The sequence below is a fragment of the Oryx dammah genome, unplaced genomic scaffold (genome assembly GCF_014754425.2).
Source record: "Oryx dammah isolate SB20612 unplaced genomic scaffold, SCBI_Odam_1.1 HiC_scaffold_12, whole genome shotgun sequence".
Classification (NCBI taxonomy): Eukaryota; Metazoa; Chordata; class Mammalia; order Artiodactyla; family Bovidae; genus Oryx; species Oryx dammah.
In genome coordinates this window covers 31997085-32024766 of record NW_024070196.1, presented here as the reverse complement: position 1 = coordinate 32024766, position 27682 = coordinate 31997085, and the positions used below count along the sequence as shown (strand labels likewise).

Sequence of the window (27682 nt, the reverse complement as noted above, 5' to 3'; positions counted from 1 at the left end):
CTTTCTCTTGCTTTATAGGCAGCTTCTTTAACTGTGGACTCTTGTTCTGAGAACCAAGAAGCAGGATACTGCACTGTTAGTAACGTGGCAGTTTCAGATGACTGGTAAGTAAAATTATTAGTTTGATCTTTATTATTAATTAAAATTCAAAGTGAAATTATATTTTAAAATAATTTTACTATACTAAGTATTATATAAAAGTTGAAGATATTTTGTCCTCTCTAAAGGGATTTTCATACTAAACAACAAGAAGTTAATAGTCTACAAAATGTGTAAAAATGGTGTAAAAATGAAGTGGTACAGATGAGGATAAAGCTAGAGGAAGGAAAGCTTAACATAGCCTATCCCCTTTCAGAAGCTCCATGAAATAGTTGCACGTGACCAGGGTCCTGCAAGAAGGTTAGGATAAGGATCCCATCCTCTTTTAAATGTATTTTTGAAAGTTGTATGTGACAATGATTGACAGATATTTTTCACTAGTGCCTGAAGGTGAAATACAATCTTACCTCACCTAAAACATAAATGATTTTTATAGAAATAGTTACAGAGAGAGAAAAAGAAATAGTGATACATCATCCATTTGCTTTAATTGACTTACTCGATTCCTTATTATCTCCATAGTGAAGGAAAAATGTAATCTGACATTAATATTAACGTTTTTACTTCTACTGCATTTTATTTTCTTTCTGATAGTATGGGCCTTCTCAAAAACTTAACATTGTTATATACATCTCATTTGACTAACTGAAAATATTATTTCCATAGTTTTGTAATGTTCTGTACCCTGAAAAATCTAACAATCCTGTAGGTATCTGTTTAGAAAACATGCACCTGTAAGTAAGGTTTTCCACTGATATGTACTATGTCTTAAAATATGCCAGGAAAAGTTACAGTCATCCTTTCTTAAACTAAATATTCTACAGGAATCTATTGCATTGATACTAATATACATATCTTTCCTTTCTTATTTTTGATTAAAGTATAATTAAGTTACAATGCTGTGCCAATCACATATCTTTCCTTTCTTATGTAGGACTCTGGATGTTCAGCCTAATCGAGTCACAGTTGGTGGTATTAGAGCACTAGAGCCAATCCTTCAGAGGAGAGGACACGTAGAAAGTCATGATTTTGTCGGGTGTATAATGGAGTTTGCAGTCAATGGAAGGCCTCTGGAACCCAGCCAAGCTTTGGCAGCACAAGGGATCCTAGATCAGTATGGCAACCTCATTTCTTACTATTGTAAAGAAAACTGTAAATACTCTGATTTTTCTCATCTTAACTTCTGTTTTGTATCTATATTCATTAAGTCATTAAAAAATTTTTCTAAGTCATTTTATATAGCCCTTGGTTTTAAGTACTGTCTCTAAAGCTGATAACTCTGAAATGTTTATCTTAAACCTGACCTCTCCTCTGAACTTTACCCTCATATCTGACAGCATACGCAATATCCAGGGTGTATGTCTAACAAGTCTTTCACTTAATTTTAAGACGGAACTTCTGACCTTCCTTCCTGACTCCTCCCAACCCCACTCCTTGTATTTTGTCTCATCTCAGATAATAATAACTCAGTCCATGCACTTGGTCAACCACAGTCTCTATACCACCTTTGCCTCCTCTCTTTCTGACAAAATGTGGTATGTCAATCCACCAGCAAACAGGTGCTGCTGCTGCTAAGTCACTTCAGTCATATCTGACTCTGTGTGACCCCATAGATGGCAACCCACCAGGCTCCCCCATCCCTGGGATTCTCCAGGCAAGAACACTGGAGTGGGTTGCCATTTCCTTCTCCAATGCATGAAAGTGAAAAGTGAAAGTGAAGTCACTCAGTCGTGTCCAACTCTTAGCGACCCCATGGACTGCAGCCTACCAGGCTCCCCCGTCCATGGGATTTTCCAGGCAAGAGTACTGGAGTGGGGTACCATTGCCTTCTCCAACCAGCAAACAGAATGATGCTTAAAAAACAGAAGTTATGTCAGTCCTCTATAGGACCTACTGGATAGCATGGGGAATTCTGCTCAACACTCTATAATAACCTAAATGGGGAAAAAATTCGAAAAAGAATAGAAATATGTATATCACTGAATCAGTTTGCTATATACCTGAAACTAACACAACATTGTCAATCAACTCTACTCCAATATAAAACAAACAGAGAAAAAATTAAAATAAAAACAGAAATCAGTTCTTACCCTGATTTATAAGACTGACTTCCCCTTGGTTGACTGACCTCAACCAAAAGGACCTGGAATGTAAAGAGGCATAAAGGCAGTTTATTTGGGATCTTCAGATTGGAATTTAAGGGTCACAGATTCCAGAGGAGCCCAAAGTAATGTCCTATTGGAAAGAAAATGAACAAGCACTTTGTTTGTTTATTTGGTAGGAGAAAGAGTGAAATTAATGCAGGCTTACACAAGTTATTATCAAAACTTTGGACTGGAGAGTAAAATTATTCTACACATATGATTGGATTCTGGAACACACCTCATTTGTTACTAGGGGAACGTGTATTTTCTTTAATCCAGGGAAAGTCTGCTTCTCAGCATTATTCTTTCCTTTTTGCAATGCAGCAACTATTCAGCAGTTTTAATGTAGTGTTCAGCAAAGGTCCAGCATGGACAGCAAACATGGAAGTCCTCAGGTCATGTCCCAGCCATTTCTGACATAGCTCTTTTCGCATCCATATCTTCCTTACCATTATCTACCTCTTCTCCTTCTTCACATCGCTGTTCTGACTATATTCTGCCATTTGGTGTTCCTCAAACCTGCCAAGGACACTTTCACTTCAGGACTCTCTCACTTGGCTCTTTGCTATGCTTGGAATGATCTTTGACCAGATATACTTTGCTCTCTCACTTTATTTAGGACTTCATGAAGACAAATCCTTCCTTCACTGTCTAACCTCTAAACCAGAGATCCAGGAACATCCCCCAAATTTTCCCAGTCCTTCTTCTCTGCCTTAATTTTCCCACAGAACTTCCTTCTTTCTAAACATACTACACATTTATCTAAAGTTTTTTGTCTGCCTCCCCTACAAGGAAAAAAAAAAAGAAAGTATTCCATGAACACATGGATTTTTTTTCATCATTTTATCTCCATGCTTAGAACCACGTTTGACATGTAGTAGCCATTCAGTAAAGATTAGTTGCATGAGTCATTTAATGGAGGAGCTGGGTACTCAAATAAACATGTAGCCCTGAGAGCACATGAACCAAAGTGTTTATTTGACCAAGAAATTTTGCTCAGTTAAGAATTAATGTAAAGAAGAAATTATCACCTCTTTCTTTACTGTTTAAGATGTTTTCTTGATCTTGTCTTTTATGAATGAGGCAGGGCATATGTTACAAGGCAACTTTTCATTTGATGAGATGCTCCAAATATAGCTGCAACCTAAGTTTCAAAGAATTGAGTTCATGAAAACTGAACAGGTTAATAAAAGTTTATATGTAATGTTATCAAATTTCTCCCCCTGCCGGCTTTGTGCTTTATGTGTCTTTACTCTGATTTTATTTTAGATGCCCCAGACTAGAAGGCGCTTGTACTCACAGTCCTTGCCAACATGGTGGCACGTGTACAGATTACTGGTCATGGCAGCAGTGTCATTGCAGGGAAGGACTGACTGGGAAATACTGTGAAAAATGTATGCAAGCTATTTTATCTTCCACTGGAAATTCTAATGACCATGAAAAGTATAAATATATGTACCTAAATATGTAATTGAATTAAAAGTATTATGTTTTGATGTTATTGAAAATATTAAATGGGGAATAATTGGTAAAATAGACTGACATGTTTTAATTCATGTTCTCAACCCAAGGGAGCATGAAATCCTTTTAGAAATATTTACTAAATATGTCCTTAGTTTTCATTTTATAAATATATCATTTAGTTGTTTTACCTATAGGGATGCTTGGAAATGTACAATACCAGAGCTATATTCAGGTTTTGGTTTAATATTATCTACCTTTATGGGATATTTCTCTGGTGAACATGTTGTGTTTGGTTGAAAAGTAAAAGTACTGAATTGCTGGACAGTAAGTTCAAAACATGCAATGGCAATAAAATCTATTATAGTTAAAGGTGATACTTAAATTTTAAATTGCAATTATTGCAATTGGTTTTGAATATTACTTTTAAAATTCTTTTATTAGTTATTTGTTTCTAAACCCTAATATTATTATAAGATATTAATGATATTCAAGAGTTCATTAGAGACTACTTAGTCACTTCAGTCGTGTCCGACTCTCTGCGAACCCCAAGGACCATGGCCAGCCAGGCTCCTCTGTCCATGGGGTTCTCCAGGCAAGAATACTAGAGTGAGTTGCCATTTCCTTCTCCAGTGATAAAGTATGAAGTGAGTGAAGTGAAGTTGCTCAGTCGTGTCCGATCTTTGTGACCCCATGGACTGTAGCCCACCAGGCTCCTCCGTCCATGGGATTCTCCAGGCAAGAATACTGGAGTGGGTTGCCATTTCCTTCTCCATCATTAGAGAATGGTATTCTCTAATTTCTGGCTGTATATGACTAACTCTAATGGAATCTTTTTAATAAAATTGCTTTGTTGTCAGATAAGTGGTTACTACCTGAATCATTGCACCTATCTGACCACTTTTCAAGTAGTCATTTGATTCTGCTATGAGAATGAATAGAAATTTATGATTAAGTAGATCTTAGTAGCGAGGTATGTTTGTGTTTATTTAGGATAAAATTGAAATACAGAAAAAGTGCATTTTCACATGATATTTTTTTTTAAGTAATGAGTATTTAGTAAGTAGGAATCTAATTATATTTGGAAAATAAAATGCCACTCACTTGAGAAAAGCCTGTGGTTATTTTTTAAAAATTGAGGTATAATTCACACTACATAGTTTACCTTCTTAAAGTGTATACTGTTCACTGCTGAAATCTTTTTGAGCTCATTTTTTTCATGTTCTTTCTTTAGATCTGTTAGCTATAACACACTTATGTACTTCAGAAGTGTGAAGATTTATTAGATTATGAAAATATAATATATATTCTAATTATACATGGTTGCAAATTAAATCTACATACTTATTAGTACTAATAAAGTTAGTTGCAAATATGAATGTTTGTACCCTTCTTTGTTCAAATTTTCCATGTTAGAGACTTTAAAGATTATTCATTTTAGAAACACAATGAAACTTGTCATTAAATTTTTCAGCTGTATATTTTTAAAGCATAGCTGTCTCTCCAGGTATTCATAGTGTATATAGCATATATCAAATATTTTAATGAATATTTTCTAAATGAATAATTGTAACAAAATGTTTTACATTTCATGGTTCTGACATAGATTTAAGCATTTGAAATCAACTCACACAATAATCTCAAGTGGCAATTATTTTCTCAGAGGAGGATTAGGGGACACTGATTCCAAATCCTTAATAATTTCATTGTTAAGTTTTATAAATTTTTGTCACCAAAGAAACTCTAAAAAGTGCCTGTTGGATGCATTCATGTTTATCTTTCTTTGTTGTCTTTCAGCTATTACCCCGGACACAGCCTTATCATTAGAAGGCAAAGGGCGCTTGGACTACCACATGAGTCAGAATGAGAAGCGGGAATATTTGTTGAGACAGAGCATCCGAGGTGCCATGTTGGAGCCTTTTGGTGTGAACAGTCTGGAAGTAAAATTCAGGACAAGAAGCGAGAATGGCATTTTAATCCATATCCAAGAAAGCAGCAATTACACTACTGTGAAGGTAAGATAAAAGCTAATGGTGACTTCATTTGATTAGACCGCCTGCTGTGTCATGGTTTAAATCACTTCTCCCATAATTTCTATCCTTTTCTTTACAATCCATTAGAGTTCCGACTAATGCTGGGCACTATTCCAATATCATCTATCTTAACTATTCCTCAGGCATTGGCCAGAGTAACAAAGATCTGAATGGTTTGGTTTCTAAACACTTTTGTTTAGAATAGAGACCACTGCTGGGTAGGCCAGCAAAGAAAGAATTTGTTGCAATCTATTTTGCCAGACAAAAAATTTATATTGTTTTTAATCCTACTTTAAAACAAAGTAAAACCAAAAAGTGTCTTTGAAATGGAAAAAATACCTTTTTTCCAAGAATTATTCCAAACACTTATATGTATATATTAATTGGCAGGACAATAATAATTTTTTTTAATTTTCTGCCTTTATTCTGGAACATATTTATATTTGATTCACTATCCATGTAACACCTGTGCAATTAAATATCTTTGGAATTTATTGGAAGTAAAATTTCAGTTAGCGTCTCCAAATAATTTCTAAATAAATACTTCTGCAACATTATATTTCATGGTTGATTTATCATTATTCTTTTACACCTTTTTTTCCTCAGCTGTAAATGTGTTTTATGTATATATATATATATATTCAGTATAATTCTGCTTGTATTTTTATATTACCAGCAGAATTATTAGAACTTATATTAATAAATTCTTAAGAAAACAAACCCATATTTCCTGAATTATTTCCACTTATATATCAATATTTTGAAAATTACCAAAAGCTTAGTTTATAAAGAAAGAAGCAATATACTTAGAAAATTAGAAGGTTCAATTCACATACAATGCTAAAAATAAAAACAGACATTCACCTCTAAACTTCAGCCTCTTTATTCTCAAAATTTCTCACCATCCAAGAGAACTCTGGTTGGTACATGGCCTCTTATTTAGTTGCTAAGTCATGTCTGACTATTTTGCAACCCCATGGACTGTAGCCCACCAGGCTCCTCTGTCCATGGGATTTTCCAGGCAAGAATGCTGGAGTGGGTTGTCATTTCCTTCTCCGGGGATCTTCCCAACCTAGGGATTGAACCCGTGTGTCCGGCATTATCAGGCACATTTTTTTACTGCCACCAGGCAAGTCTGTATATACCTTTAAATATTTAGCACGAAAAGAAATGTTTCTAAGATTCTCATAATCTCCCTGGTCTAGCCATTCCCAACTGGGGGTGATTTTGATTTGCCAAAGCCTGGAAACATTTTTTATTGTCATGGTTGTTGGGGGCATGGGAGAGGGGCACTACCACCGGCATCTAGTGGTTGGGAGTCAAATATGCTGGTAAATATCCTTCAACACACAACACAATACCCTGTAAGAAAGAACCATCCAGTCTGAATGTCAGTGCTGCTGAGACTGAGAAACTCTGCCCTAATCCAGTTGGAGAATAACTTCAAGTTATAATTTTACCTCCATTATTGAAACAAAGAGCCCAGTTCCAGAAGTAATAGAGTAACTGCAAAACAAAACACCTAAGTCACTGTTTAATGTTATTTGGTGCTTATAGTCTTCATTGAAAAGTGTATTGGAAGTAAAGAAAGCAGTAGCCCTGCATATTCTTACAAGAAACATTTTTTATATGCATTGAGAGGCTTTGACATTGAGGTCTGTGCATTATCTGTTCAGCTTCTTCCAAGTCTTCGTGCCATTTAAATGACATATGAAATATTTCTGTATGTTATCTCTTTAAGCCAAGAGATACAAAAACAATGTGCTTGGAGAAATCAGAGACAGAATATTTTTCTTCCTCAAGGAAGAAGCTGAATGTCAGGATCCGTTTTTACCACCATAAAAATCTTGCATTTCCAACAGGACAGCAGCATGCAACTTCTCCAGATTTTGTTACATTGGTAGCAAGCACTTGGAGATTTCTTTTCTTCCTGAAGGGAAATTGAATCAAAATAATGACTAATGCAGGCCATTCACATTTCCTTTGTATGAAAATTTTGAAAGGTAGCTTTTCAGAGATTAAGGGGTTTGGCAGGTAGAGTAAATAGATTAGAAAAAAACAAACAGTGATTAAGGAGAACTGAACAGACAGGAAGAGAGTGACTGTTGTAAGCAGGCAAGTTACTTGGATGACAGGAATACGATCTGCTTATCCGGGCGAGGAAGCTAGTTAGAATGTACTGTTACTTATCAATTAGTTTATCAGTGACCATGGGTCCTGGTTTTCTTCTTTCTTTTTTGGCTTAGTTTCTGACAGTTGCTTTCTCTCTCTCTCTCTTTCTTTATTCAGATTAAAAAAAGAAAGAAAGAAACTAAGGAGAGAAAAATTCAGAGAGCAAAACACAAGAAAAGCATTCTGATGTATCATGGGTTTTACACTGTATTTAAAGTGTTTCACATATCTCTCTTTCCCCTCACTTGATTTATCTCCTTATTTGGAAATGCAATAATGTTAGGCGATGGACTTTATATCTACTCCAAATCATTCTGGTTTTGGTATATAGTTTGCTTGTTTTTTGTTTTGAAGTAAGGCCGGGTATGCTATACAGACTTTGGATGATCCCAAGCCCTAGAGAGTCAAAAATAAATAAATAAATGAGCAAATCAATCTATGAATAAATAAAACCAAGCAAAAAGTGCACATGATATTTTGCCAGCTAGGGTGGATAGAAGAGTTAGGTAAAGCCTTACTGGGGAGAGGTAGAACATGAAGAATGTTGTAATGGAAACATAGATTCTTATTCACCCCACTCCACACATGGTGTGTTCCATGGACCTTTTCACCAGAAATTGGTCAAATGAAAGAATGACAAGGTGTGATCAATTAGGAGAGAAACATGAAGCTTGGAGAAGTCTTTTCGGAAGGCTTCTTTCCAAAAAGGACACTGGCTAGACCCTAAGATGAATTGCTATAATTCCTGTGTGTTTCATGAGACTTTGTCCATTTGATGATATTACTGTCATTTAACCACAATTTTCTTTTTTTGTCCTGGGTTCAGTACTGGGATATATTATTATCTGGAGAAACAGCTTTAATAAAATATTACATTATGAATAACGTATGTAAATGTGTTAGGCATATTTTCCACAAAGTAAAAATGAACTCATTTTTAGTTCTACCAGATGTGTTTGTTGCATGTATAAATAACATTTGATCTGAGTGACAAAATAAACGGATCCATCCTTTCATTCCCGTCATTTGATGCTCAGTGCCACTTTATCCTCTGGCAGTAGTGACGGGATTATGCTCTTTTCATCCTGCTTATAAATTATTTCATTTTCTAAGTGTCTACTTAGAAAACTGGAAACCTGGGAGCTGGAAACTGGAGTAAGAGCTTCCTGTTACCCAATGTTCTAGTGGGCAAAGTAAAAGAAACCAAATATCCCTTAGATAAATATTAAAAGACAGCCAAAATAAAGACTTGCCCAGACACCTCATTATTAAGAACTCACCCTTTATTCATCATACTTGTCATCTCAATAAATGATATAAATAATAAGCATAATTAAAAATAAAATAAAATTCCAGTGTGTAATAGATGACAGGTAAAACAATGTATTTATGTTTTTACTTTTCCAACTATTCTTCATTTTTAGTTAAGCACTGATTTCTCTTTTTGGATGTAGTTTTAGTATTTTTTGATAGCCGTGGGCCATTTACTAAACAATTTTTTTTTAACTTGCAAGTGCCATTAAAATATAAGTAATCATAAAAAGGTGTGATTTACTTATCCTAAGAGGAGTATTCACTCTATTATTATCTCACTTGTGTTCTGGAAAATGAATATATACATCTTGAAAAACTAGTTATAAATATAAGAATACCTTGAAATTATTAAATGTGAACCTATTAAATATGAAGGTATATGTTACTTAAAATTGTAAAGGCAATATAAGTAAATATACTCTCATACAACCAGACTCCTCAAGTATTCTCTCTGCTTTAAGTTGATCAGTGTCTTAGTTTCTTTATACTTCTGCTTTTATTCAAGTATATCATAGTTTAATTCTACATTATTTTTCATATGTTTTACAGATTAAGAATGGCAAAGTACATTTTACATCAGATGCCGGAATTGCGGGCAAAGTGGAGAGAAATATTCCTGAGGTCTATGTTGCTGATGGCCACTGGCATACTTTCCTAATTGGGAAAAATGGAACAGCCACAGTGTTGTCTGTTGACAGAATTCATAACAGAGACATCATTCACCCTACTCAGGATTTTGGTGGCCTGGACGTGCTCACTATATCTCTTGGAGGAATTCCTCCCAATCAAGCTCATCGAGATGCTCAAACAGGTAAATGCTTGTGCTGACTGGAGGCACAAAAGAAAGGTAAAATTGTTCCTATAAAAGTAGCTAGATGCCTGATAACATCCTTTAGGAATACTCCCTGGAGAAGGGAATGAAAACCCACTCCAGCATTCTCACCTGGAGAATTCCATGGACAGAGGAACCTGGAGGGCTACAGTCCATGGGGTCGCAAAGAGTCGGATACGACTGAGCGATTGACACGTCCACTTTTACTTTTCAAGACCATCATAAATATCTTTAGAAGGTTAGTAATAAATTATTGGCCATCACTTTCTTTAGCCATTTTCTACCAAGTTCATAATTCAGTCCAGGATGTTTTGATCCTTTCCTTGTGCACTGAACATTTATTTATACATTCATTCATTTACTCATCCATTTGTGCATTCACACAACAGATATTTACAGAGCCCTGTAGGTACTTGGCATGAACTACAGTGGTGGACTCTTTCCATAGAATGCATGGTCCTGTAAGGAAGACAAACATCAATCAAATCATTACATAAGGAAATACATTATTTTAACCTACGAAAAATGACGTGAGGAAGAACATAGAATTCTAAGAGATTGCCAAAAAGGGAGAAAGGGAGACTTCTCTGGAAACTGTCATGAAAACGAGGATGGCAGGAAATGAAAAATTAATTTATATTGATGAGAATGAAAGAGGGAAAAATAGATAGTCAGGATCACAGAACCCACAACACTGAGGACTGATGTCACAAATCAAAGATGAAGTTGGAGAATGACAAGTCTTCTAGAGCATGTGGGAATCTTGATCTTGTTCTTGGAACAGTGAGAAGTTAGTTAATCACAGGAGTATCAAAATTACTGAAAAATACCTGAAAAATTAATCATAGGAGTATCAAAATTAGATATTCAGTGATAATAAAGATCTTTGGGGCTACACTCTGGAAAGTGCATGGGAGAAGGACAAGAGGGGACTTGCATAAGTTAGCTGGAAGATACTGCAGTGATCTAGCCAATGTATTTTGTGAGGATTGACTATGTGGTGGCAGGAGATTTACAAGAAGGGGATAGGGAATAATATCAGGAATGACAATCAAATAAAATGTTAATGATTTTGATAAAATTCAGAGAGGTTTCTGACCTTCCAACTAGAAGGGTCGTGCCACTATGAGAGAAAACTGCAAATGGTACAAAAATAAGCATATCTATGAGGAACATCAAGGTTTTGGTTTGGGGTTCTCCGAGTTTGGAGCACCTTTGAGAAAGGCCTTTGGGTAGATGGGCTAGAAATCCAGAGTAGACCAGTTGGAGATACATCTTTAGGAATTACTCATGTCAAGCAAGTAACTGAAGCACTAGGCATGGATGTGATAAGCAAGTGTGAGGGTGTAGACTGAAAAGAAAGCCTAAGGCCTTACTTGGATAATTCGAAGAGTCAGCGTTCGTTTCGTAGAAAATGAGACAGAAAGGGGACTAATTCATAGGAAGAAAACCAGGAAGAGTAGGAACAAAAGCAGATGTCCCAGGAGCTTATGGAAATGGGGTGGGCATGACGCTAGGGCGGGATGATGCCTCAAAGAAAAGGAACATTGACAAATGCATGACGGAGTAACATAGTCAAAGCATGAAAGTTACAGCCTACATCATGATTAGTTCTTACATATTTAACTTCTTTTAGAATATGGATGCTAATTCATCTGGATGTTGTAAGAAAATAAGCCAATGTAAATCACACCCTTTTGTTAGTGGCAAGATATATTCTTGAACTCTGTGACTGAAGTGTTAGCAGTATTAGCACACAAATATTTGTCTAATAAAGTCTTTCTCAAACATTTTTTTAAAAAATCACCATTCCCTAAAGAGCTGTTTTAGACCTTGTTTCCTAATCCCTGCCATCACTACTGTATGAAATGTGAATGCTACAGGCATATTCTATATCTGCCCTTTGGAAGCCCACAAGCCATGGTAATGGCTAAGATTTTTCTTTTGTTCCTCAGGAACTTATGTTCAGCTCCTTGGGAGCAATATCACCTCCATTAAAACCACAAAAGCTAATGATTGAAGTTATTGGCCTATTTTGTTTTTTTTTTAAAGTATTTTTAAATTAAAATTTATTTTTATGTAATTCTTTGTATATAAACTATAAAAATAAAATCAATAGATGACTGAATCAAAGGAGAGATAAACGAAAACTCAGCCTGTTTGAGCCCTTCGTAAATCTTCAGAAAGAGCAGGATCCCCTCAATCTGCTCCACCTTTTGGTCATGGCAGTCTTATACATCTTGCTAACTTACATTTTAACAGGCACAGATTTATTGCCTTACAACTGGAGATGGCTGTGAGGTTGTGGTTTCTCAACTCTCATGATGTGATTGCAAAGCTTCCCTTTGCCAGATGAGTGGAGCCTTTTTAAGCATTTGGTTTTCCCTAAAACACCTTACAGCTCCTTCTTGCCCCTGCAGGGTTTGATGGCTGCATCGCTTCTGTGCTGTATGGTGGCGAGAGTCTTCCTTTCAGTGGGAAACACAGCCTGGCCTCCATTTCTAAGACGGATCCTTCTGTGAAGATTGGCTGCCGCGGCCCGAACATCTGTGCCAGCAACCCGTGCTGGGGAGACCTGCTGTGCATCAACCAGTGGTACGCGTACAAGTGCGTGCCCCCCGGGGACTGCGCCTCCCACCCGTGCCAGAACGGGGGCAGCTGTGAGCCAGGCCTGCACTCCGGCTTCACCTGTAGCTGCCCGGAGTCGCACACAGGGAGGACATGTGAGATGGTGGTGGCCTGTCTTGGCGTCTCCTGTCCTCTGGGGAGGGTGTGCAAGGCTGGAAGCCCTGGAGGCCACATCTGTGTCCTGAGTCCAGGCCCCGAGGAGATCTCCCTGCCCCTGTGGGCTGTGCCCGCCATCGTGGGCAGCTGTGCCACCGTCCTGGCCCTCCTGGTCTTGAGCCTCATCCTGTGTAATCAGTGCAGGGGCAAGAAGGCCAACAGTCCCAAAGAGGAGAAGAAGCCGAAGGAGAAGAAGAAAAAGGGAAGTGAGAATGTTGCTTTCGATGACCCCGACAACATCCCTCCCTATGGGGAGGACATGACCGTGAGAAAACAGCCTGAAGGGAACCCGAAGCCAGACATCATTGAGAGGGAAAACCCCTACCTCATCTATGATGAGACCGATCTTCCCCACAACTCAGAAACCATCCCCAGTGCCCCTCTGGCTTCACCTGAGCAGGAAATAGAGCATTACGACATCGACAATGCCAGCAGCATCGCCCCTTCGGATGCCGACATCATCCAACACTACAAGCAGTTCCGCAGCCACACCCCGAAATTTTCCATCCAGAGGCATAGCCCCCTGGGTTTTGCCAGGCAGTCCCCCATGCCCTTGGGAGCCAGCAGCTTGACGTACCAGCCTTCCTACAGTCAAGGTCTGAGATCCAGTTCCCTTAGTCACTCGGCTTGCCCGACTCCCAACCCTCTGTCTCGACACAGTCCAGCCCCTTTCTCCAAGTCCTCCACTTTCTACAGGAACAGCCCGGCCAGGGAATTGCATCTCCCTATGAGGGATGGAAATACTTTGGAGATGCATGGTGACGCATGCCAGCCTGGCATTTTCAACTATGCCACGAGGCTGGGAAGGAGAAGCAAGAGTCCTCAAGCCATGGCATCACATGGCTCTAGGCCAGGGAGTCGCCTGAAGCAGCCCACTGGGCAGATCCCTCTGGAATCTTCGCCACCAGTAGGGCTCTCCATTGAAGAGGTGGAGAGGCTCAACACGCCTCGCCCCAGAAACCCAAGTATCTGCAGTGCAGATCACGGGAGGTCTTCTTCAGAAGAGGACTGCAGAAGACCCCTGTCCAGAACACGGAATCCGGCGGATGGCATCCCGGCTCCAGAATCTTCTTCTGATAGTGACTCACACGAGTCTTTCACTTGCTCAGAAATGGAGTATGACAGGGAAAAGCCCATGGTATATACTTCCAGGATGCCCAAATTATCTCAAGTCAATGAATCAGATGCAGATGATGAAGATAATTATGGAGCCAGACTGAAGCCTAGAAGGTATCACGGCCGCAGGGCTGAGGGGGGACCTGTGGGCACACAGGCAGCAACACCGGGGGTTGCTGACAACACACTGCCCTTGAAGCTTGGGCAGCAAGCAGGGAATTTCAACTGGGACAACCTTTTGAACTGGGGCCCTGGCTTCGGCCACTATGTAGATGTTTTTAAAGATTTGGCATCTCTTCCAGAAAAAGCAGCAGCTAATGAAGAAGGCAAAGGTGGGACAACTAAGCCAGCCCCCAAAGATGGGGAGGCAGAACAGTATGTGTGAACTCTGTGTACTGACATTATAAAAATATAAAAAACAAGAAACAGACGATGGTAAGGTTGCCCACTAGGGTGGGTCACGTTTGCAAAAGAGGCCAGTAGGGACTGGTTGTTGGAGGGAAAGTTAAAAATAATAACCACAATGCTGCTGAAACAGACTCAAAACAACTCTTTTAATTTAAATATGCTTGGTTAAATTTCTTTTCCTGCATGCATCGTATTTTGTAACTAGTTATGTGGCATGCAGCATTTGGAAAGTTTTTTTCCTTATTTACCAGTGTTTGATTTGTGACTTTTGAAATGAATACCGTTGCTGAAATGAACTCGTGCTTTCACCGTGGGGTATGTGTATTGTTTCCATTGTATTATTATTGTTATATTTTGCATTGCAAGATCCTTGAGGTTTAATCCATCTTTGTAAAGTGTAGAAAGAGCCCTCCTATCCTTAAATGAAAGACTAAGTATTAACACTTTTCAGAATTATAGATTCTGTATTCAATGTTGCTCTGAACTGTCTGAATAATTGAATGTTTTTCATGACAGTGGGTACTAAAATTAAGTCATTTTGTTCAGCACTTTATTTTTTACAAAGTTCTGTTAAAAATTCTAAAACGTTTTTGTAAACAGTTTTGGTCTTCTGACTTTCATCAGGCTTCCACTTGGAACAAAATGACTGCATGTTGTCACCAGGACACTGCCGCTCTCCTGTAAGGAATGAGGTCCTAGCAGCACTTCTCAGAGACATTTTTTAAAGTTATTTATTGAAAAATATTCTATGCTTTGAAAATTTTAAAGAATTGACCTAAAGAAAGCCTGTAATTGGACTTAGTTTTCAACCATTTAACATTTACCCCAAGTACCCAGTTTTTATAATTTATATAAAGTCAAATTTCAACAAGTCTTACTTTCTGTCATTTTGTAAATCCTTTTTTTTTTAATACCATGTAAAAACTTTTCTTTTTTTACACCGAAGCTGTGTTTTTGATACTGATATTTTCCTATGCTGAATATTTTTCTTACTTTCAGGGAAGGTAAGAAAATACTTTTTTTACATTGTTACTTATGTAACGTTCATATTTTTCACAGTTTGATATTTGTAACATACTGTATGCTTTCTACTTTTAAATGCCAACAATAGAATTAAAATATTTATTTAAAATACTTTGCATTCATAGAGTAATTTTCATTTTTCATTTTCCCAGACTCTTTCCATGCCCAATTGAGAAAAGTCTTCACTTGTCAATAGGGTATGGCAAGTTGAATGATATATGGGCAACATCATTTTCTTTTTAAAAACATGAATATGGATGATTGCCAGAACAGATATTTTAAGGTTGCTTTAGTGCATTCCTACCTGTCAGAGTTCTTGGACTTCCCTAGAGCATAATGAGTCTAGACTAAGTTGGGTCTTAGGGAACTGACTTTGTGATGAACCTGGTTTAAGCATTCTGGCAATAAATGCTTGGAAGTTCCCAGTAGAGCATGTTCACTAAAGGCCAGCTTTCAACCAGGCTTATAATAATAGGAGAGGCAATGAATTAAAGCTAATTATGGAAAAATGTCTGGGTCTCATTTTCTCCAAGGATTCAACTCCAAATTTTCTATACCCAGTGGTGGTTAGGAAGAATGACAGTGAAAACTCTGCTTATGCATACCTGTCTTTAATTTATTGATCACTCTGCTGCATAAATTCTAAACAAATTTTACATGCTATCTTAGCCAAGACAAACCCCTATTTTCACATAGTCACCCAAGAGTGAAACAATCCAGGTGAAGAGACGAGCCTAGAACAAACCCACAGGTGTATAAATATCTGTATCTGAAATAACAGGCCTTCTGCAAATTATGTCACAATCTCAGAACTTTTTGTAATTAAATACCTGTCCCATACCTAATATTTGCTGAGAATATTATCCTCTCCCACTGGCTGTCTCTTACTGAATACAAATTTTAACAATCTGTAAAAGTTTTTAGTATATAAAATATGTAAAAGCCTTTAGTAAATAAAATATTTTAATAATAACAACAGATTGAGATATGTACCAGAATTATTTTGTTATTTAATAATGTTGAGATGATTATTTTTCCTTCAAGTAGAAAATAAAATGTGAGTATAACCTAAATTATAATATTCATGTAACATGATTTAGGGACTGAGTGTAAGATGTTAATCTAATTTGGGGCAATTTTTTGTCACCTGGCATGAGCCAACATATTTTAGTATTTCCCTATGAATTTTAGTATTATGAATTTATGCACCAAATATGGGAACATGTTGATTGCTTTGCATAACTCAAAACAGGATACATCTTTTTTTTCTAAGAAACTCTGAAGCATCTCAATGTCCTCAAGGATATAAACTCTATAATTGAGAACAGAGCTAAAAGTAAAATGATAAACATGATTATAGCTGAGAGTTAAGGGTGAGGAATCTTTTGCCAAGATTCTCTATTCTAATTCTCTAAGAATTCTTTGTGAGATAGAGAATTACTATTCCCTTGATTAATCAATCCCAGTTTTTGCGTAAAACAGGATTTTTATTGGAAAATTTCTAGTCTTTCATCCTTCTTTAAATGTTTTCCATTGAAGCAAGAACAATACTTACACTGTATTACAAAACAAATCAGAAATGTATGAAATGAAATTTTCACTCAAATGAATACTTACTGAAATAATGAAGTGGCATAACATTATTCTAGTGAAATGGGGTTGAAGACAAATTGACAGGGTAACATGCATGCATGCTAAGTTGTTTCAGTTATGTCTGACTCTTTGCAACCCCGTGGACTGTAGCCCACCAGGCTCCTCTCTCCATGGGATTCTCCAGGCAAGAATACTAGAGTGGGTTGCCATGCCCTCTTCCAGGGGATCTTCCTGAGCCAGGGATTGAACTCGCATCTCTTATGTCTCCTGCTTTGGCAGGTAGGTTCTTTACCACTAGGGCCACCTGGAAAGCCCTGTCAAGGTACCAGTCCTCACAAATTAATCGTTAGTGGTGACCTGCTTCACAATAAATCCACGCCTTCAGAATGTTAATCCAGCCCTGCAAGAGTATATTGGATTGCCTGGAATATAGTCACTCTCTGGGGCTCTTCCTGTATGTCTGTTGTAAAGAAAACATTGCTTTCTTTCAGGTGCAAACAGAAAATACGTTAGTGGGCTTGTTGCCAGGAAAGGCAGCTTGGGGTTACTCAGCTACAAGATCTGTAGGCTTAGATTGGTGACATTGTGCAGGACTCTGGTCACTTAGCTCTTAAGGAGGACATTGCTATTACTCTCAAGGCCATTTCCAAAATTCCCTAAATTAGCTGATTTCATCGATCACTTGTTCAGATACGTTCAAGACATTTGAGGAAAACAGCACCAGAAGGGACTGGAACACAATTTCTTTCTCCCATGTCGCTCTTAAAATTTTTACCCAAGTGAATGGTGGTGAGATTAACTGACTTAAACTATTGAAATCTATGGTCTTTATAAATATTTTATTTATAAGAAAAAACAAACTATATCACCCTGTGACTTTATTACTTCCAGAAAACCCATCTATGTTCATGCACTATGTTCATGCAAATGCTTTTATATTTACTTGAAGTCAACATTATGATAAAACTAATGTGTAAAATGTGAAAATGATTGCTAAATTTTGAATCAATAATTCAGCAATGCACTTTTCCCTTTTTTTATTATTTTATGTCATAGATTCAATTTAAAAAGGACTAACATTCCAAGATGACTAAATTTACATTCCCTTTAGGAAAAATAAGCCTAGAAATGAAATGTCTTTTGGCATACATTTATTAGAGCTTTCAGTGTGAAATAAAATATTAAAGTCTATGACTGATCTAGTATGTATTCCTTAAAGATATTTTGGGTGTAATGTCACATCATTAGTAATTTATATGGTTATCACTACTGAGCCATCCAGAAGTTTTAATAGTTTATCAGTCCAAGAGTTATAGATCAGTATTATACATTAATTCAGTATTTTCATTTACTGTTAATAAGGCAAAAGGCACTAGTTTCTAATAAATTTTGGTGCTTACAATTTTCATGCATATGGATGAATATCAGTGATTCAATTCTAACATGACCTATGCATCTATGATAATAACTGCAAACAAATATATGTTAGACCAAAGACCATGAAGTACAGCATTCTCTGTCAACAAAGAAATAGAGATATAAAGAAGTTCAATGTCCTGGGTGAATCCATTTAATCACAAGCAATATTAAGTTTTCTCTACGTGTCAGGCAGTCTTATAGATCATGGGGTGAAACAAAAAAGAAACTAGACAAAGAACATAATGATGGAAGATAACATTCTATTAGATGGAGTTAGAAACCCATCAATAAATGACAAATACAGCAATAATTATGTAGTGTCATGTCTAGAGGAGACAAATACTCGCATGCCAACTAAAGCAGCATAAGGGCTAGATGTTGACATGGCAGTGTGCATGCTATTTCATTTTACTTGGCCCTGCTGTGAGGCTTGTGAAATCTTAGTTCCCTGACCAGGGATTGAACCCCCGGCCCTCAGCAGTTAAAGCATGGAGTCTTAACCACTGGACCACCAAGGGATTCTGGCATGCTATTTTAAATGGGTTGGTCAGGGAGGGCCTTTCTGGGGAGGTTACATTTGAGCAGAGTGCTCAGTGAAGCAGAAAAACAAGCTGTGGACACGTGTGGGTGATGGTGCAGGCAGAGGCAGTGGTATGGGGAATCCCCCAGTAGGAGATCATTCCATGTTCAAGGAACAGCCAGAGAGTCACTGAGGCCAGACCATTGTCAACACATCAACAAAGACTGCACCACAGAAACCTTAGGGTCAAATGGATGTGAGGCTAAAAAGTAAGAATGATAATTCAGAACAGGCCCAGAGACAGAATGGTTGTTGAAGCAAACCTTCATTTGTGTATATTCTCTTGCCAAATAAGTACATCTCTAAATGTGAAGCAAACCCTGCGAATGTGGGTATGTGCTCACTCTGCATTGATGTCTAAGATGCAAAAGACAAAAGGAGAGATGTTTTTAATTGAGATGAATGTCTGTGCTAACACTGATTGATTCATCCGATCCTCCATGACCAATCCAAACTGGTAGGCATATTAATAGGAACCATATTAAGATATACAATAGTAACCTATTTCTTTCCTGCTGAGGCATTGATATATCTGAAGTATGTAATATTTACTGATTAGAAGGCTGTATAAATTTTAATCTTAAAAATTGACTTCTGTTTTTACAAAGGGAATAATTTATGAGGAAAATATTTCAAGTGGGAGGAGATAGATTTATATCGGTGGGAAATAATGGCAAACGAGATATTTATAAGACAGGACAATAAATCTATGCCTAAATTTTAGGCGACTAAAGCTTGTCCAAATATCTTATAATGAGTCTTTGATCATAATGAGTGCAGTTAACCTCCATCTTCACGTTAATAAACTTTTTTTCAAAGTTTGTTAAAATTTTAATAAGGATCCAAGTTGAGTGTAGTGAACCAGGATTAAGATATAAAGAGGTACTCTCGGCATTTACCAGAAAAATTCTTGGAAGTTTTTTATGTACATATGACACATGTACAATGTACATATGTTATACTCATAATTATGTTAGAATTCACATAAACAATTGTGACAAATGTGTGACTGGCATCATACAGGTAACTTAAGGACTCTTTGTATCTCTTAAAAGATTATGCTGAATGGATGGACAGATTCATCAAATCCCCATATGTCATGTGATATATGCAAGGTAGAAATACTTATGAGAGAATCTCCATATCTGAAGGTATATAATGAAAATGAAACGACCCACAGAATATTTAAAAACACACTGTATAAAGGGACACAACTTCCATGTGATCCATTTGGATACTTACAATTTTATTAGTTTATGAATCATGTTGCCAGAGTCCCAAATCAGTTTGCAGAGTACAAAGTGCAGTCATCATGGTCTTCTGGCAGAAAGTTGGAATCTTAATCTGTGTACCATTCTAGCCCAAATAAAATAACCACCAATGTACAAAGTTCTTTGGCAACGTCAGTGAGTTCCCTGTTTCAAATTGAAACCATATTGTGTGTGGTACAGATGTTGATCAAAATAAGGCACTGTTTTGCCACAGCAGTCTGCTCACTGAAGTCATCCTTTCCTTACTCTATTTGCAGTCTTAGACCAGAATGCTATGGAGAGCAGAGCTATTAGTGCTTGATTTCTATGTTGAAAAGTAAGACACCTAGGGAAATATCCCTTTGAAAGTGAAAGTGAAGTCCCTCAGTCGTGTCTGACTCTTTGTGGACCTGTGGACTGTAGCCTACCAGGCTCCTCAGTCCATGGGATTTTCTAGGTAAGAATACTGGAGTTGGTTGCCATTTCCTGACCCAGGGATCAAACCCTGGTCTCTGGCATTGTAGGCAGACACTTTACCATCTGAGCCACCAGGGAGATATCCCTTTAGGAAACAGTATAAGACAATAAGTGCCCGCATAGCCTACTCCAAAAAATGTGTTAATTCTTTTAGAGCTATGAGTCTGAAGATGTCATGTACTGAATCTGGGGTAATGCTCATCAGAAAGTCAGAAGATAAGATGGACTCTCTATGGAACATGGCTTTGGATAAACAGAGAATGAAAAAAATGGCTGCCCTCTTTGGCTTTGGGAGAACTGTCATCATGAAGCTTGATTTGATGATCTCTACTAACAGGAAACCATTCATGTCTTTAACATATTTCTTCCAACAGATGCAAAAGGCTTATGATTGCACGTGCTGCACACACTGATACATGGATCTGGAGAGTGAATCAAAACCAGGATCTTTTTTTTTTTTCTTTTAAGTTTTATAGATAGCGATTATAGAATAGTATTTCATGCAAGAGAGTGGTTTGGACTGTCAGTATTATAAGACAGGAAAAGTACGTTAACATTTAAAGCTGTCTTAATTTATGCAGCTTCAGATCAAGAACAGAATGAGTCCAAAAAATGTTCAAGAAATTTTGAAGTGGCAAAGTCAATTATCCATAATTTATAGGCAGCTTTTTATCCAAATTAAAGCATAGTTCTTGGTCACTCTGAATGTAATGGGCCCTTTTAAATAGATATTTGCGGGACCTCAAATTAAAGTATAACTACTCCCTATAAATTAGTCAGTAAGTGGATCTTACTAACGCATATTTTCAAAACTTCGTTCAGTATTGTACGCCAAGTGCTGGGAAGAAATTGGTGAATAACGATGACTTTTGCCTTCAAGAGGCTTGTGATTTTTGGCCACTCTACTCTCCTTTCCCAAAATACTTTAAAATTCGCATAGTTCTGTTTTCTTTTTTATTATTATTTTATTTTATTTTATTATTATTTTTTTACTTTACAATACTGTATTGGTTTTGCCATACATTGACATGAATCTGCCACAGGTGTGCATGAATTCCCAATCCTGAACCCCCCTCCTACCTCCCAGCATCTCTCTGGGTCATCCCAGTGCACCAGCCCCAAGCATCCTGTATCCTGTATCGAACATAGACTGGCAATTTGTTTCTTACATGATAGTATACATGTTTCAATGCCATTCTCCCAAATCATCCCACCCTCTCCCTCTCCCACAGAGTTCAAAAGTCTGTTCTATACATCTGTGTCTCTTTTGCTGTCTCGCATACAGGGTTATCATTACCATCTTTCTAAATTCCATATATATGCGTTAGTATACTATATTGGTGTTTTTCTTTCTGGCTTACTTCACTCTGTATAATCGGCTCCAGTTTCATCCACCTCATTAGAACTGATTCAAATGTATTCTTTTTAATGGCTGAGTAATACTCCTTTGTGTATATGTACCACAGCTTTCTTATCCATTCATCTGTTCATGGACATCTAGGTTGCTTCCATGTCCTGGCCATTATAAACAGTGCTGTGATGAACATTGAGGTACACGTGTCTCTTTCAATTCTGGTTTCCTTGGTGTGTATGCCCAGCAGTGGGATTGCTGGGTCATAAGGCAGTTCTATTTCCAGTTTTTTTAAGGAATCTCCACACTGTTCTCCATAGTGGCTGTACTAGTTTGCATTCCCACCAATAGTGTAAGAGGGTTCCCTTTTCTCCACACCCTCTCCAGCATTTATTGCTTGTAGACTTTTGGATCACAGCCATTCTGACTGGTGTGAAATGGTACTTCATTGTGGTCTTGATTTGCATTTCTCTGATAATGAGTGATGTTGAGCATCTTTTCATGTGTTTGTTAGCCATCCGTATGTCTTCTTTGGAGAAATGTCTATTTAGTTCTTTGGCCCATTTTTTGATTGGGTCATTTATTTTTCTGGACTTGAGCTGCATAAGTTGCTTGTATATTTTTGAGATTAGTTCTTTGTCAGTTGCTTCATTTACTATTATTTTCTCCCATTCAGAAGGCTGTCTTTTCACCTTGCTTATAGTTTCCTTTGTTGTGCAGAAGATTTTAATTTTAATTAGATCCCATTTGTTTATTTTTGCTTTTATTTCCAGTATTCTGGGAGGTGGATCATAGAGGATCCTGCTGTGATTTATGTCGGAGAGTGTTTTGCCTATGTTCTCCTCTAGGAGTTTTATAGTTTCTGGTCTTACATTTAGATCTTTAATCCATTTTGAGTTTATTTTTGTGTGTGGTGTTAGAAAGTGTTCTAGTTTCATTCTTTTACAAGTGATTGACCAGTTTTCCCAGCACCACTTGTTAAAGAGATTGTCTTTAATCCATCGTATATTCTTGCCTCTTTGTCGAAGATATGGTGTCCATAGGTGTGTGGACTTATCTCTGGGCTTTCTATTTTGTTCCATTGATCTATTATTTCTGTCTTTGTGCCAGTACCATACTGTGTTGATGACTGTGGCTTTGTAGTAGAGTCTGAAGTCAGGCAGGTTGATTCCTCCAATTCCGTTCTTCTTTCTCAAGATTGCTTTGACTATTCGAGGTTTTTTGTATTTCCATACAAATTGTGAAATTATTTGTTCTAGCTCTGTGAAAAATACCGCCGGTAACTTGATAGAGATTGCATTGAATCTGTAGATTGCTTTGAGTAGTATACTCATTTTCAGTATATTGATTCTTTCAATCCATGAACATGGTATATTTCTCCATCTATTAGTGTCCTCTTTGATTTCTTTCACCAGTGTTTTATAGTTTTCTATATATAGGTCTTTAGTTTCTTTACATAGATATATTCCTAAGTATTTTATTCTTTTCGTTGCAATGGTGAATGGAATTGTTTCCTTAATTTCTTTTTCTACTTTCTCATTATTAGTGTATAGGAATGCAAGGGATTTCTGTGTGTTGATTTTATATCCTGCAACTTTACTATATTCATTTATTAGCTCTAGTAATTTTCTGGTGGAGTCTTTAGGGTTTTCTATGTAAAGGATCATGTCATCTGCAAACAGTGAGAGTTTTACTTTTTCTTTTCCAATTTGGATTCCTTTTCTTTCTTTTTCTGCTCTGATTGCTGTGGCCAAAACTTCCAGAACTATGTTGAATAGTAGCGGTGAAAGTGGGCATCCTTGTTTTGTTCCTGACTTTAGGGGAAATGCTTTCAATTTTTCACCATTGAGGATAATGTTTGCTATAGGTTTGTCATATATAGCTTTTATTATGTTGAGGTGTGTTCCTTCTATTCCTGCTTTCTGGAGAGTTTTTATCATAAATGGATGTTGAATTTTGTCAAAGGCCTTCTCTGTATCTATTGAGATAATCATATGGCTTTTATTTTTCAATTTGTTAATGTGGTGAATTACATTGATTGATTTGCAGATATTGAAGAATCCTTGCATCCCTGGGATAAAGCCCACTTGGTCATGGTGTATGATCTTTTTAATATGTTGTTGGATTCTGATTGCTAGAATTTTGTTAAGGATTTTTGCATCTATGTTCATCAGTGATATTGACCTGTAGTTTTCTTTTTTTGTGCCATCTTTGTCAGGTATTGGTATTAGGGTGATGGTAGCCTCATTGAATGAGTTTGGAAGTTTACCTTTCTCTGCAATTTTCTGGAAGAGTTTGAGTAGGATAGGTGTTAGCGCTTCTCTAAATTTTTGATAGAATTCAGCTGTGAAGCCATCTGGACCTGGGCTTTTGTTTGCTGGAAGATTTCTGATTACAGTTTCTATTTCTGTGCTTGTGATGGGTCTGTTAAGATTTTCTATTTCTTCCTGGTTCAGTTTTGGAAGGTTGTACTTTTCTAAGAATTTGTCCATTTCTTCCACGTTGTCCATTTTATTGGCATATAATTGCTGATAGTCTCTTATGATCCTTTGTATTTCTGTGTTGTCTGTTGTGATCTCTCCATTTTCATTTATAATTTTATTGATTTGATTTTTCTCTCTTTGTTTCTTGCGGAGTCTGGCTAATGGTTTGTCAATTTTATTTATCCTTTCAAAGAACCAGTTCTGTTTTCAAAGAATTATTTCAATATTTCCCAAAACATTTCCATTTGTACTCAGGTGTGCTTTACATACATTTTTTTGGACAACTGATATCATCAATAACCTTCTAGGGACTTCCTTGTCAGTCCAGTGGTTAAGACTTTTGCCCTCCAATACAGGGTACACAGGTTAGATCCCTAGTCAGGGAACTAAGTTCCCACACAGCCTTCCAGCCAAAAAAAGCAACAAAATAAACAGAACATAAAACAGAAACAATATTGTAACATATTCAATAAAAAGTTTACAAATGGTGCATATAAAAAAATCATATAATTGTTTTAAAAATAACCTTCTAAACTTTGGTGATCTGCATTTTCAAAAGTAACAAGATAATAGGTTTACTGAGTTTTTAAGAACACAAGTTCTTGAACTAAGGAAATTTGCTAACATCTTTCAGCAGTTCCTTCATTGTCTAATTATGTAAGACTTAATTAAAATTCCTGGCCTTTGAAGGCTTTTGCTCTGAACTAACCATTATCAGCTTTGTCTTATCCTTTACCACTTATTTTGAAACTGGTTCATTTGGTTTTAGGATTACACTTTTTCACAGAATTTGGTGTCATCCATCCTTAGCAAAAAGTAGGTTATCTAGATTCACCATGTTTTGCTGAGTTTTTGGCAAATAAGGCTGAAGTATAATTTGGGTAAAATGACTGAATAGTTACCTCTGATAAGTTGTCTAGCTATCTCAAACTTCCATTTGCCTTCCAATTCCAGTGCTTTTAATTTTTCATTTTAATTTCTCTGGACCCTCTTCAAATTGTCATACGATCCATTTTTGGCTGCATTCTGTGGAAAGGAAACATTCAAAACTGTGAAGAAAAAAAGAATAACCAAATGGTTCATGGTTGTTGTTTTTTTTTTTTTTTGACATTTTTGATTTTACAACCATATATTTTTCCAATTATTCTTAAGAAATGGAATAAAATACCTCTACATGTTTTTGTTTCATCTGTAAATTTCCTCTGGAGTATTCAATATAATTTCCTGTTACATTTTAAAACTTTCATTTTAGCAAATTGCATATCTCCTAAAAGGTATTGCATGAAATAACTGGCAAAAATATTTTTATAGGGTCATTCATCATCATGCTGCTGCTGCTGCTGCTGCTTCTGCTATGTCACTCCCTTCAGTCGTGTCTGACTCTGTGTGACCCCATGGCCTGCAGCCCACCAGGCTCCCAGTCCCTGGGATTCTCCAGGCAAGAACACTGGAGTCGGTTTCCATTTCCTCCTCCAATGCATGAAAGTGAAAAGTGAAAGTGAAGTCTCTCAATCGTGTCCAACTGTTAGCGACCCTATGGACTGTAGCCCACTAGGCTCCTCCATCCATGGGGTTTTCCAGGCAAGAGTACTGGAATGGGGTGCCATTCTCTGTCATCATCATAAGATAACTTTAAAAACAGAATCTAATGTTGTAAGAGATAAATAATATCATCAGCATTAATATCATAAAACAAAAAGTATATCATTATACACTGAATTACACTCTGAAAGCATTTTAGATAACCTGTTGCTGAATTTTTGTAGTATTAGTCAGAAAACTTCATTTTACTTTAGAATCATATCAACGTCAGTTACACTTTATTTAATAAGTACTAGTAAAGGCCAACAGAGAAGGCAATGGCACCCCACTCCAGTACTCTTGCCTGGAAAATCCCATGGGCAGAGGAGCCTGGTAGGCTGCAGTCCATGGGGTCATGAAGAGTCAGACATGACTGAGTGACTTCACTTTCACTGAAGTGACTTAAAACAAAGGCCGATAACAAAGTAAAATATATGTTGTAATAGTTTAATGGTAGTACTCTGTAACAAAGACAATATGCAGAATAATGAATGGGGCAACCTGATGTAAAAAAAAATTGTCTACAGCATCAAACATAGAAAAATTTTTTGAAGTGTTTAAAATATTGGCTTTCATAATGTGCTCTGCATGCATGCTGAATCACTTCAGTCATGTCTGACTCTTTGCAGCCCTAAGGACCATAACCTGCCAGGCTTTTCTGTCCATGGAATTCTCCAGGAAAGAATACTGGACTGGGTTGCCATGCACTCTCCCAGGGGATCTTCTTGACCTAGGGATCCAACCTGTGTGTCTTACACCTCTTGCCTTGGCAGCCAGGTTCTTTCCCACTGCACCATCTTGGAAGTCTGATATGTTTTAGTAAAGTCCTTTACCTTTGAGGATAATGGGGAATTTTGGAGCAATTTCAGATATAAGTACAAGAATATTAACTTTGGGTTTCATCAAGCTGGAATCAAGATTGCTGGGAGAAATATCAATAACCTCACATATGCAGATGACACCACCCTTATGGCAGAAAGTGAAGAGGAACTAAAAAGCCTCTTGATGAAAAACGAAAGAGGAAAGTGAAAAAGTTGGCTTAAAGCTCAACATTCAGAAAACGAAGATCATGGCATCCGGTCCCATCACATCATGGGAAATAGATGGGGAAACAGTGGAAACAGTGTCAGACTTTATTTTGGGGGGCTCCAAAATCACTGCAGATGGTGATTGCAGCCATGAAATTAAAAGGCACTTACTCCTTGGAAGAAAAGTTATGACCAACCTAGATAGCATATTCAAAAGCAGAGACATTACTTTGCCGACTAAGGTCTGTCTAGTCAAGGCTATGGTTTTTCCTGTGGTCATGTATGGATGTGAGAGTTGGACTGTGAAGAAAGCTGAGCGCCGAAGAATTGATGCTTTTGAACTGTGGTGTTGGAGAAGACTCTTGAGGGTCCCTTGGACTGCAAGGAGATCCAACCAGTCCATTCTGAAGGAGATCAACCTTGGGATTTCTTTGGAAGGAATGATGGTAAAGCTGAAGCTCCAGTACTTTGGCCACCTCATGCGAAGAGTTGACTCATTGGAAAAGACTCTGATGCTGGGAGGGATTGTGGGCA

General features: G+C 37.3%; 1 protein-coding gene across 1 annotated transcript in view; it reads left to right on the top strand.

Annotated features, from left to right (window-relative positions):
* The window catches only part of FAT4 (FAT atypical cadherin 4), a 184030-nt gene extending 167666 nt beyond the window's left edge, over window positions 1-16364 (top strand). Inside the window, exons 12-17 of the mRNA XM_040250540.1 lie at window positions 19-104; window positions 1034-1213; window positions 3513-3637; window positions 5502-5719; window positions 9773-10034; window positions 12476-16364. Coding sequence (XP_040106474.1) covers window positions 19-104; window positions 1034-1213; window positions 3513-3637; window positions 5502-5719; window positions 9773-10034; window positions 12476-14340 — 2736 coding nt within the window. The 3' untranslated portion in view covers window positions 14341-16364. The remainder of the gene's footprint in view (window positions 1-18; window positions 105-1033; window positions 1214-3512; window positions 3638-5501; window positions 5720-9772; window positions 10035-12475) is intronic.
* The last annotated feature ends 11318 nt before the right edge of the window (window positions 16365-27682 follow it).